The following is a 13,563-nucleotide window of genomic DNA, read 5'->3' as shown; positions in this document are numbered from 1 at the left end:
TACCCTTTACTTTTGGTAAAGTATGACCTTTACTTAATCACTATCCATTTAGAATGTATTTGGGAATATGGAGTAAGGTGTTTTGTACAATTTTAATGGCATTTTTAGTGACTTGAACAAAAGCTTTAGAATGCTTATAATGCAAGTAGTACAAAGATGAGGCTAGCTAAAACTAACAGTAACTAAGTCATGATGGGCTGAATCGAAGAAAATAAACTTTTTAATAGGAACAAATGTAAAGTCTTAAGTTCGATTATTTTCCAAGTACAAGAGGGAAGGAATAGCTCTACAGCAGTTCATTTGAAGATCTTTTGCATTTAGTGGTGAATCAGCTTGGTCAAAAAGCATTTATTAAGCATCTGCCATATTTTAAGCTCTGTGCTAAACACTAAGGATATAAAGAATTGGAATAGCCCTGTCGCTGACCTCAGAGGTCTCAGATTATAATGGGAAGGACCACATGTGAATAACTATGTCTGTAAAAGATAGATGACAATCTCAGAGGGAAAGCTGGTAGCAGTGGAGGTGGGGGAAGGTGGCTGGAACAAGGAATGGCTTCTTGTGGAAGGTGGAGCTAAGTCTTGAAGTCAGGAGGCAGAGGTAAGGAAAGACTGCATTTTAGGCATAAGGGACAGCCAATGAAAAGGTACAGAATTGAAGAATACAAAATGAAAAGAAAGTGTGTGTGTGTGTGTGTGTGTGTGTGTGTGTGTGTGTGTACGTACATGGGCATAGGTTGTGAAGAACTTTAAAAACCAAACAAGATTTTGTTTTTGATCCTGTAGGTAGTAGGAAACCATTCAAATTGATTGATTGAGTGAGTTGATATGGTATAGATTGCTTTGGTAGCATAGTGGAGGATGGATTGAAGTGGGGAGATACGAGGAAGGAGACCAACTAGCAAACTTTTTCAGTAATGGAGTCAAGGAGTGATGAGGGCCTGTACTAGGGTGGAGTCTTTGTAAATGGAGAGTAGGGGATATATGCAAGAGATGTGAATGTAGAAATTAAAAGATTCATCAAGAGAATGGCTATGTGGGGTGAGTGCAAGTGAGGAGTTGAGAGTAACACTAACATGCGTGTTTGGGTGATTGGGAGAATGGTGGCACCCCTGACAATTGTAGAGAACCTGAGAAGAGAGTTGGGTTTGAGGGGAAAAATAAAAGAGTTGTTCTGTATATGTTGTTTGAGGTGTCTGACAGTTCCAAATTTGGCAGTTAGTGAGTTGGAACTAGGGCAGCTAGGTTGGGCTGTGGATAGAGTGCTGGGCTTTGAATCAGGAAGATTTATCTTTATGGGTTCAAATGCAACTTAGACATTTACTATCTGTGCATCTTTGCCAGGAAAATCCCAAAATGAGGTCACAAAGAGTTGGATATGGAAGACAGGAGAGAGACTAGGGTTGGATATATACATCTGCAAGTCATCTACATAAAGATATTAATTAAACCTATGAGAACTGAGAGATCATTGAGTAAGAGTAGATAGAGGGAAAAGTAAAAGGGTCAGAATTGTTCAAGTAAGGGTTTTTTAAGGGTGGTGGAAACATGGGTTTATAGGCAACAGGGAAGGAGCAGTAGGCATGGATTGAAGATCTATGTGAGAGTGGGGGCAATCCACTGGAGAAGACAGGATGGAATAGGAAAATATGCCCATTGAAGTTTTGCCTTGTCAAGGAGAAAGGGTCACCTATTCATGTGAGATGTTTGGAGGAGGCGATAGTGGGGCAAGACATCTGAGTGATGGGAGAAGTGGAGGAAGGGAGAAGAGAAAGATCTTGGTGAATGGCTTCGATTTTGTTTTATTTTATTTTTGTCAAGTATGAGGCAAGGTCCCCAGCTGAGAGTTTTGGGGAGGGGAGTGTTGTGTAAGGCAGAAGAGGGATGAAGTTTGCCATAGTCACGGCAGTAAGTGGGATAGTGACTCCATTAGTGGAGTGTTAAAGGACTGTCTTGCTGCAATGAGGGTCCGGTTGAGATTGTAATATAAATCTGTAGTGGACATGACATTATATAGGAGCAAAGGGGGGTAGTGGTGGGAGTGATGCAAAGTTGCCACCTGTCAAGGTATGAACAGCAAGAGCAAGGAATGCAGGTGTAGAGGATAGTGTAGTGTTGAATTCACTAAGGAGTGGAGAAAGGGAAAGGAGAGTGAGTGTGGTTAGTGTAGGGGTGATGGCCTGGGAAAGAACTGAGGGGAAGAGATCACCATCCAGATGAAGAATAGTGTTTGGGGTCCTAAGGATAGGAAAAATAAAAGATAATGATTAGACAGTGGTCTTGAGTTGGCCTTAAAAGGTTGAATTGGGCTTATGATCAGAGAGGTGCACTTTCCCCAGGGGTATGTATCCACAGTTCCTTTTCCCCACGTGCACGGAAGAAAAATGGTTGAACTACCTGCCCTGATTCCGGGGTCTGAAAGTTCTTTCAATGCTGTGATTCACATATAGCCCACTAGGGGGAAGCATGGGGCAGATGACTGGAGCTGCCATCGGGCACTGTGCTATGAACAGTAGTAGAATCATGGAATGGTACTCTTGGACCTCTGGCATTGGCCCATATGGCTCATAGCCATTTCTGTCTGGAGGGGATCCTCTCCACTCAGGTAACTGAGGACTTCCCAGAACCCAGCGCTACTGGAAATTGCCTGGAATTGGGAAGGGCAAGTTGACTTCTACTTTGCTTAGGTTTCTGTTTCCACTTTGCTGGACCAGCTAAGGCTCAGCAGTGAACATATGCATATGTCTGTGTGTACATGATAATACACATTTATGTAGTGTTTTAAGGTTTTCAAAAAATTAACAACCTATGAAGTAGGTAGTAAGAGTATTACCCCTGTTTTATAGATGTGGAGCCTGAGGTCTAGAGGGATAAAGTGAATTGCTGAAGGTTGACGAGCTTGTTAAATGTGTTAAATTGTTTTCGAACCCAGGGCTCCTGACTCTGAAGTCTCTCGCACTTTTATAGGATCGTAAATTTAGAGGTGGAAAAGACCTTAAAGACCACCTTAAAGACCCCTTCATATTACAAATGAGGCAACTATGCCTAAGAGAAGTTAAGTGACTTGTCCATGGTCAGCAAATCTCTGAGTTGGGATTTGAACTTAGCTCCTCCTGACTCCAGTTCCCTTGCTCTATCCACTATATCATGATGCCTCTTATAAGTTTGCCATTGTGTTGTTTGGGAGGCAGCATGGTAGAGTGGGAAATGTTGGAATTGGAAACAGAGGACCTGAGTTCAAATCCTAGTTCTGCCACTCTTCTGTTTCTTTCAAGTTCTGGAACCATAATTAAATTCAGACTCATTACTCCTGAAAAAGGTATGTCAGTCTTTTCTTCTATGGCTCTACTTATCATTCCTGTAACTTTCCTACCAAAATAATTCTTCTTATGTATTATCTATCCCTGTTAGAGTGTTAACACCTTGAAAGCAGGGACTGTCTTCATTTTTATATTTATATCTCTAAAACTTAGCATAGTGCTTGGCATATCATATGAATAAATGCATTTTCATTCATTCATTTAAAGAGAAGATAGGATAGACAGACAGGAGAAGAACCAAGATAGAGTAGTCATGAAAGTCCAGCAAGAAGAAAATATACAGGAGAACAGGTGGTCAACCTTGTAGAGAGGTCAAGGAGGATGAGGATTGAGAAAAAATCATTCAATTTGGGAATTAAGAAATCATAGGCAAACTTGGAGAGAGTGGTTCTAGTTGAGTGAGGATGTTGGAAGCTAGATTGTAAAGGATTGAGAAATAAGATGAGATGGGAAGTGGAAGCACCATGAGGAGACAATTTTTTCTAGAAGTATGGCTGTGAAAGGGTAGGAGGGATATAGCTTGAGGAGATAGTAGGGTGAAGTGATTTTTTTTTTGAGGATAGGGAGAAGCTGGATTTGTTTATAAGCAGTTGGAAAAGAACCAGTTAATAGGAAGAGATTCAAGGGTGTGTGTGTGTGTGTGTGTGTGTGTGTGTGAGAGAGAGAGAGAGAGAGAGAGAGAGAGAGAGAGAGAGAGAGAGAGTGTAGAGGGACAAATTTACTGGAGGATTTTGGCAGGGAGATGAGATCCAATGACCCAACATAGTTTTAGAGGGATTGGCAAAGAGAAAGGCTTCTTTATCAGAGACTGGAATAAAGGAGATGAGAATGAAGGATGATGTCACGGAGTTTTGAAATATAGAGAAGGGGAAAAGGGAGCTCCTGTCTAATGGTCTCTTTTCTTAGTAAAAAGATGAAGCAAGTTGAGAAGTGGAGAAGGAAAGAGGTGATTATGGGAAGCCTGAGAAGAAAAGGTTTGGAATAGTTCCTTTGGGGAGTCAGATAGAAAATTCATTAGGGAGAATTGAGGCTAGATATCATATGTATAATGGACCCAGTCATCTCAGTTGTGTGACTTTAGCTCCATTTGGCAACATTGAGAATACATTATAGGAAGGACATTGATAAGGCAGAGAATGTCCATAGCAGGGCAAGTAGGATATTAAAGGGTCTTGAGATCATGCTATGTATGCAAGAATCAGTTGAAGGAGCTGGGGTTGTTTAGCTTGGAGAAGAGAATTATGAGAAACAAAATAGCTGTCTTTAAGAATTGGAAGGATTTTCCCACAGAAGAGAGAATAAGCTTGTTCTGCTCGGCCCAGAGGGCCAAACAAGGAACAGTGGAGGTTGAAAAGAGGAAGACTTAGGCCTTTGATGTCAGGAAAGACTTCTTTACATTTAGAACTGTCCCCAAGTGGAATAGGATGACTTAGAAGGTTGTGGGTTCCTTTTCACTTGAGGTCTTTCAGAAAAGGCGGGATGAGATTATTGAGTGTGGTGTAGAGAAGATCCTTTTTTGGGTATAGGTTGAACTTGATATCTTTTGAGATTCCTGCCAGCTCTAAGATTCTGTGATTCTATGTCACTCTCTTGCTCAAAAATATTCAGTGACTCCCTACTACTTATAGGATAACATATGAAATTTTTAGCCTAGCACTTAAGCCCCTTCATACTTACCATCCCTACTTACCTTTTTCTCTATGTCGCTTTGGGTACTCTACATTCCTAGAAAACTGAACTACCAGCTTTTCCTTGAAATCAGCCTGCCATCTGCCTCCTTCATATATTTGTTCAGGCCATCTCAATGGCATCCCCAAGTTGGCCACCAGAAGATGATTTTTTGGGGGGAATTGCAATTCACCAAGTCTATCTACCAGGTTGTGGAGGCCTTGCAATCTTCTTTGATGGAAGGAGCAGCTACACTGATGGAATCACAATTTTTTTTTCTTTTTGGAGGGGGGAAGGCAGGGAAATTGGGGTCAAGTGATTTGCCCAAGGTCACATGGCTAGCTTTGTGTTAAGTGTCTGAGGCCGGATTTGAACTCAGGTCATTCTGACTCCCAGGCCAGTGCTCTATTCACTGTGCCACCTAGCTGCCCCTCACAAATCTTTTGAATACTAATAGCTCATATTTATATAGTACTTAAAGTTTATACAGAGTTCATTACTCACAACAATTCTGGGAGGTCATTATATATAGTGTAAGAATTATGACCCCCATTTTACAGATCAGGGAGCTGAAGTCTAGAAGTCAAATAAACCTCTTTGGCATATTAAAATAATCACTTTCCTCCAGACTTCTGCTCAGGTGCCACCTCTTCCATGAAGCCTCCCCTCATCCTTTCAATTGAAAGTGATCTCTTTCTTTTAGATTTTTCTTGGGACATTTTTTTCTAGATCTTTTCTTTGTTCCCATCACACTCTTCCCAGTATTCCCTTGTGTTCATGCTCTATCCGCATTAACAGACTGTGTTTTTCTGATGTAAGAGACTGTCATTTTGCATCTCTCTACTGCCAACAAGCACAAAGCCTTGCACATAAGTATTTCCAAAATGTTTATTAAATCAAATTCAATAGGTTTTAATTGGGAGCACATCTGGGCACGTATCTAATAATAATGATAATTAGTTCATGTTTTCTATACTGCTTTGTGGCTTACCAATGAGTGCACATACTTGAGTATTTATATTATATGTGTGTATGTATGTGTAGTCCTGTGTATGCTTATGTGTGCATGTGTGCATATGCAGATGTCTTTATGGGTGAACATCTCCATGTAGGACTGATTTTTTAATGCAAAGAAAGTTTGGGTTTCAGCTCTTTCAGGCAAACAAGTTCTTTACACTCCCATGGCCAAGAATCCAAAAGTAACTGAGAATATCAGACAGTGTCTGCTTGGTGGGTCCCTGAACCAAGGAAGAAACTCAGGCTGCGCCCAAATCACATGTGTACAGTCAGGTGCCTCCCAAATGGACTTTAATAAGCTCCAAGAACTCTAGTATTTTCCTTCTCTAAACTCTGTCCCCCCACCTCCGACCCCCCAACTCATACACATTTATTCTCATACCCACATCTCAGGATCAGGATGGAGAAGGAGGTAGTCTAGATCAGGAGTGGGGAATCTGTGGCCTTGTGACTCTCTAGGTCCTTAAGTGCAGCCCTTTGAATCCAAACTTCATAAGAGCAATTCCTTTTACTACAAAGATTTGTTCTGTGAAGTTTGGATTCAAAGGGCCACACTTGAGGATCTAGAGCGCCACATGTATCCTCAAAGCTGCAGGTTCCCCATCCCTGGACTCTAGATGAAGCCACAGCATGAGTGCTATTATTCTGAAATATTCCCACAGACTGGGACAGAAAAGGAGGCTGGAGGTCTCTGAAAACACTGCCACTCAGGGCTCATCCTGTGACAAGCATTCAGGGTATGTCTAGGGTTTATCCTGTGACTAGAGTTAGGGTTCAGTCTGGGGTTGGTCTAAAAGTTGTCACCAGGGTCAGGGCTCAATTTGGAGAAGGAATTAGGGATCAGTCTGGACCCAGGATCAAGGCCTAGTATGTTAGTTAGGCCAGGATGTCCTACAACATTAGAGAAATTAGCATAGAGGGAGGAAAGGGTCTATGTTTCACCGTACCGCTATCCTGCCAGGCTTCAGGCCTGGTGCTATTAGATCCAATTTCTTATTGAGAGAGAGAAAGTTTCCTTTCTGGGTCTTAGACCTGTTTGATAAAACATTTTAATCCAAGATGTTTCTCACAGTCCCCAGCCTTACCCTCCTGACTCTCCTTCCCCACTTGTCCCTCACTTTCAGTCCATGTGACCCTTTGTTGGCTTAGCCTGGAGTGGAGATGCAAAAAACACACTCTTTGTGAAGTCCAAGTAAACTATTGGCAACATTGCTGACAAATTAATCCCTAGGCACCAGGGAGTTGGGAGGAAGACCAGGGCAGGGCATGGGCAGGACAGGGCAAGGCAAGGAAGGGACTCGTTCCCAGGGAATCTTCTTCAGAGTGCCAAACTTGCTGCTGGGTATGGTTCATTCTGACATTGAAACTGGTAGCTTTCAAAAGGCAGAGTCCTTGGTTCAAATTCCCTACTGGGTATCCTGCCTGTTTTGCAAGTTGGGAGCAGGGCTGGCCCTAGACAGTCTAGGCTGTGGACAACATGATAACCACTTTCTCACCCAAAATATCTCCTTCACTGATGCTTAAATTGGCCCCAAAGGTAGAATGAGATATTGAATTTCCCTCCTTTGTAATTCTGCCTTGAATTGGGTCCAGCCACATATAATGGTGAATGGAAACCAACTCAACCAGGGAACTAGGGTCCCAGGAAGTAGGAGGTAGGAAAAACATTGTCAACCCATGAGTCTAATGGCAGGAGGAATGTTTGTGCCATTTTGGTTCCCATTAAATCAACCAACATAACTAACTGGTTTATAGATCTCTTGACCTTGAGTTTTCTGTTTCAGACTGGATCAGGAAAGGCCTAATCGTTGTTCCTTATGACTGAGTACATAGACCTGTGGAAGGGGACTCCGGCCTCCCAGGGAAGGTAGATGAAAGGAATCCTAGATCCAGCAACTCCTTCCCAAAAAAGGCTTGCTTTCACCCAGCCTCACATGGGATGGAATTATTCTGTCATTGGCAAACAAAAGCTTGGCCCTAATGTCTAAGAAGGGCCCTCCTAGGGAAAGGCAAAGATGGGTTACAGGAGCAGGGAGTGAGTCTACTTTATATGTCCTCAATGGAGTACCTAGAACTAGACTTTCTGCCCAGTGCTTGAATTCAGGAGCCTTGACGGTTTTTGTTTTATAGATAACCTCAAAAGGGACCTGGATCCTCAGGGCCCTGGTTGTCTGTGGTGTAATCTGTCCAAAGCCTGCTCTCCACATGTTCCTCCCCAGCTCAAGAAGCTACAGGATCCCCATTACCTTCAGTGTTATGGCCAAGCTCCTCTTGGAGCTCAGGCTTTTCAAGGATTCCCCTCTCTTCTGGCCCTGGCCAGTTACCATGCCACACCCACAATACTTCACAGGGGCCTCTGTTCTCCAGCCTTCCTGCTGTTTGGCTTGTCTTTCCTTTCCACATCTCCAACTCCTAAACATCCTTCAAGGCCCAGCTCAGGTCCTAATGTCCTCCAGGAAATCATCACTGACCACACCCAGCCATACTCTTTTTTTTTTTTTTTTCCTTTCCCTGATTGTAGCACACTTATCTTCTTGGACTCCTCCAGTGACGGGGAGCTCACCATGTCATGAAATAAGCCATTGCATTATTTGGAAGTTGGAATTTAATTGTTAAATCAGTAAATAAATACAGGGGCTGAATTTCTAACTGAAGCCCTACTTTTGGTCTCAGGGAGCAACTGAGATTGTCATACTGAGTTGTCACCTTCTTCATGAAGCCTTCCCTGAGACCTCAGCTGAGAGTAATATCTTCCTCCTTAAATTATCCTTGAGTTCTTTCTATGGAGCTTCCCTTTGTTCCTACCATATGTTACCTTCTATTGGACTTATGTGCAGATTGTATCACTTCTAGTAGACTGTAAGTTTCTTGAGGCAAAGAATTGTCAGTTTTCTTTTTTTTTTTTCGTGTATCTACCATGAGTATAGGTCCTTGAATGCAGCAGGGCCTTAATAAATGCTGGTTATGGAATGAATGAATAACTCTTGGAGGATTCCGGTCAGAGGATCCTCCCCTTCATTTCAGGGATTCAAGAAAGGGGGCAAAGCTGCAGGGTGCCAGCTATCAGCACAGCTGCTCCTCATCTCTATTTAGACCCTGGGATTGTCAACACAGCTGTTCTGCCTTGGCTTCAGAGCCCTGAAAGCTGTTCTCCCTCCCTGGGGGTATGTGGGGTCTTCACTGAAGGAAGAAGTCAATCCTGGAGACTTGGGTAGACTTGGCCCCTGCAGGGTAGGCTTTGCACTGCACAGTAGAAAACGTTTTACCAGGGCAGTCAAGAGGCTTGGGTTCTGTTGCTGACTCTAGATGACCCTTAGGCAAGTCTCTTCCCTGCCTAGGGGTTGGGGGAGGTCATCTCTAATGTCCCTCCTAACTCTGACATTTTTCTAAGGTCTCTTCCAGGTCTGACCTTCTCTCTTCTGAGGCTCCTTCCAGCTCTGACATTCTATAAGGAGAAAAGGGAGAGAGGTACCACTAGGGGCATACTGTGAGTTCTAAGAGCCCAGGCACTGAATTACATATAATTTAAGCCTGAGTGAGTCCAGGTCATCAGAACTAGGAGGAAAGTGGAAAAGTGCGTTGAAATATTGGGTAGATGAGTTGACATCATGATATCACCTATTAACCTGGTCGATACTGTCTGACTCTCTAGAAGGTGCCCACTGTGGGGGATATTCTAAGTTCGAATGAGGCTGGTCTTGACCCTCAATCACTCCCACCACTGACTCCTTACCCCAGTCCACTTTGGCATTTTTCCTACCCAGGGTCTCACTTGTAGTGGTGGTACTCGCTCTCTCATTCCTAGTTATACCCTGGGAACAGTTATGGAAAGTGAATGGTAAAAAGTGGGAGAATAATAGAGCAATCCTTGGTGGGAGTGAGGGAGCAGAGGCTAATTCTAGGTGGGAAGGGCCATCCCTAGAAAGTGTGAGGGTCTTATAGAAAAAACACAATTATCCCTGTTCCCTCTTTCTCAAATAGTGTAGGGTTCATTGGACACCCAAGGACCCCTGTGAAGAAGAAGGTTGTCCCAGTAGGGAAGTCTAAGGGAATATGGAGGGTGGGCTGGAGAGGGAAAAAGATAACTCTCTGAGTTTACCTACATGAGCCTTGGGTATTTTTAGTGCTAGCTGGAGAAGCCCTCAAATGCTGGTCCATGAGGTGACTCTCCCCCCCCGCCCCCTCAGGGACAGTGCTGGGGAAGAGCTGGGGAGACGAATATGGAGGTAGTCAGTATGACTTGGGGCTGGAGGGCAAGGCCTTCCTCCTGTGCAGCAGGAGTGGAACAAGATGTCCTGGGATGTATGTGGAGGCAGCAACATGGAGAAATCCCTTTGGCACAGGTTGGCCTTCAAACAGAACCTGATGTGAGAGTTGTAGGCAATGAAGGTGGGGAGGATGAGAACAGTGAAGACACTGAGAGCACAACAGGCCCTGGAGGAGCTACCCTCGTTGTTCCCCCTGTTTTGGAAGATGACTGATGGAGGCTTCCCACGTCCTTTTTCCAATTCCCACAAGTCAGAGGGTCATGGGAGTTCTTGAGTTCATCCAACCCACAGTATGTCAGAGCCAGAAGACAATGTCAGAGCTGGGGAATCAGAATACAGGATGTTGGGTTGTGATGGTGGGGCAGGTGAAGGGTTAGGATTGGGAGGAAGGAGGCTCAGGGCACCCCAGAACATAGAGTGTCTGAGCTGGAAGGAGCCATAGACATATAATATCAGAAATCAATGTGATCTTAGAGTTAGTCCAACCCCCTCATTTTACCTTTCGAAGGAAAACTGAAGACCCCAGTGGGCAAAGAAACTTGCCCAAGGCCACACAATAATTTAATATAGTACTTTTAAAAGTTTTTTGTTTTTAAGATGGTACAGTGGGTAGTGCATAGGACTCAGAGTCAGGAAGACCTAATTTCTAATCCTGCCTCAGACACTAGCTGTGTGTCCCTGGGCAAGTCACTTAACCTCTCTGTGACTCAGTTTTCTCATTTGTAAAGTGGCAATAATAAAAGTACCCTACTTCACAGGGCTATTGTGAGGATCAAATGAGTTAATATATAAAGTACTTTGCAAACCTTAAAGTGCTATATAAAGGCTAGTTATTATTATTTACATAGGTTTTTTGTTTTTTTAATTTAATTTTTAGTTCACAAAAAATATTTCCTCTCCCTTCTACCTCTCCCCATTGGAAAAAAAACAAAACTCTTGTAACAAATATGCATAGTCAGGCAAAACAAATTCCTGAATTGGCCGTCTGAAAACAGATTTCATTCTGTACCTTGAGCCTATCACCTTCCTTTAAGGAGGCCACATTATGAGTTAGAGGCTTGGCTTGGTTTAGAGCTCAGGCCCTCCAAGATAAGTGAGTTCTTGGAACTAGAAGGTGGTGGACTATGCTATGTGCTCCCATCACTGCCTCCCCAGATCCTCACCAGCCCAATCACTTCGTGGTGGCTACAGGGATGACCAGGAAGCCCTTGATGTTTGGGAAGTGGGTGCTGATGAGATCCACCTGCAGCTGCCTGTTTCCACTTTTGTATGGTGTGATCTCGAACCGCACTCTAGCCCTCTCCTGGGGCTCCAGGGTTGGCACACTAGAGCAAAGAAGAAAGAGTGAGGGTCAGACCTTCAGGACCTTCTTGTCTCTAGGACTGAAAAGTATAAACTCCTTTGCAATTAACAACCTCTTGTGGTCCATAATAGGGCAAAGTCCAAACTCCTCTCCCTGCTGTCTGATGCTCTTCACCATCTGGTTCCAATTTAACTCTCAAGCATCACCTCCCTCCTGTCTCTCTTGTCGTCTCCCCTCTACTATCCTACATTCACCCCCCACTCAATTTCAGACAGTCAATATCTCCTCAAGGCCCTTTCCCACCTCCATGGTTTTGCTTACATGGTTTCCCTGCCTGGAATACTCTGCTTTCTCTTCTCCACTTGTCTAAATCCTTCCCATCCTTCAAGGCCCAGATAAGTCTCACCTCCTTCAGGAAGCCTTTATTGAATTTCCTAGCCCACAAGTTTCTTCCCTGTCACCTTGCTCTAAGCTACTATAGCTCTCACTGTCTGTGATAATAATAGCTTAGTTGCATAGCATTTTATAATTTTCAGACCTCGTATTCATTATTTTTATAATTTTGGGATCAATAGATACAGAACTGGAAAGGACCTTAGAAAGAGCAAATTGTGCTTTCCTTACAACAACCCTATGAGTTAGGTGGTATATCATTTATTCCTATTTTATAGGTAAAGAAACTGTGGTCCAGAGAGCCAGGGAGTGTCTGAGACAAGATTCAGCCCTGGATCAGCAAATCCTCCTCTGCACTCCATTACAACTCTGCTTTGATACATATCACCTTCTCTGATCTTCCCAATAAGTTTTCCAGATGGGAAAACTGAGGCTCAGAGATGTGTGTACGAGGTTACACAGTTCATTTTACACAGTAGAGCTTAGACAAAAGTGCATCCTTTGGCTGTGCTGCTAGGATTTTTTCTGACACTAGACAGTTCTATTTCCTGGCCCCCACCCCCACCCAGGACCTCCTGAAATACGCACTCGATGTTGAGCTGCTCCCGGAGGAGCCCACTGCCCTCCATGATCAGTATGCAGTCATCTACCTGCTCAGACAGGGGGTTGGCAATTGTGACCTCCACAGCAAGAACTTCACCTACCACAGCAGGACCCAGCATCTGGAGGGGCAATAACACAGTAGGTTGGTCTCTGAGCCTTTGACCTCATTTCCCTCTTGGGCACCATCATCCCAGATGGAGTTTGGAGGCATGAAAAAGTTTGGAGGATCCCCAAAAGAGGCATAGAATCACAAGATAAAGGAGGAGGGAAGGGACATTTAGAGGTCTCTCCCCACTCCAGTCCATTCACCACTCAGTTATCAAAGTGATCTTTTTTTTTCTTTCCCTGGAGGCAACTTGGGTAAGTGACTTGTCCTGGGTCACACATCTATTGTGTCTGAGGCTGGATTTGAACTCAGGTCCCCCTGATTCTACGGCTGTGCTTTATCCACTATGCCACCTAGCTGCCCCCAAATGTATGTCTGATCATGTCACCTCCCTATCCAATAAGCTCCAGTGACTCCCTATCACTTTCAGGATCAAATATAAAATCTTTTATTTGTTTACTTTATAAAATTCTTCAAAACCTGACCCCTTCCTAACTCCATTCCAATCTTCTTACACCCTACTCTCTTTCACATACCTTTTCATTCAGTGATAGCGGCCTCCTTGCTGTTCCTCAAACAAGACAACCAATTCCTTTCTCTGGGCATTTTCACTGGCTGTCCCCAATGCCTGGAATGCTCTCCCTCCTGGTCCTCACCACCTGGCTTCCTTGGCCTCCTTTAAGTCTCAGTTAAAATCCCACCTTCTATAGGAAGTATTTCGGGATTCCCTTTAATCCTAGTGCCTTCCCTCTGAAATGATCTCCAATTTATCCTGTCTAGATCTTGTCTGTATGTTGTTATTTGCATGTTGGCTCCCCTATTAGACTGCAAGCTCCCTGAGGGCAAGGGCTATCTTTTGCCTTTCTTTGTATCTTCAGTGCCCAGC

General features: G+C 43.8%; 1 protein-coding gene across 1 annotated transcript in view; it reads right to left on the bottom strand.

The window, feature by feature from the left end:
• Positions 1-11,443: 11,443 nt before the first annotated feature.
• TGM6 (transglutaminase 6) overlaps positions 11,444-13,563 on the bottom strand; it is a 34,661-nt gene continuing 32,541 nt past the window's right edge. Inside the window, exons 12-13 of the mRNA XM_069062761.1 lie at positions 12,557-12,690; positions 11,444-11,597 (exon numbers count right to left, since the gene is read on the bottom strand). Coding sequence (XP_068918862.1) covers positions 11,444-11,597; positions 12,557-12,690 — 288 coding nt within the window. The remainder of the gene's footprint in view (positions 11,598-12,556; positions 12,691-13,563) is intronic.

This window comes from Petaurus breviceps, unplaced genomic scaffold (assembly GCF_028583685.1).
Source record: "Petaurus breviceps papuanus isolate PSGF00001 unplaced genomic scaffold, PetGlider_PUasm1.0 90503, whole genome shotgun sequence".
Classification (NCBI taxonomy): domain Eukaryota; kingdom Metazoa; phylum Chordata; class Mammalia; order Diprotodontia; family Petauridae; genus Petaurus; species Petaurus breviceps.
This window is presented reverse-complemented; position numbering and strand designations above follow the sequence as displayed.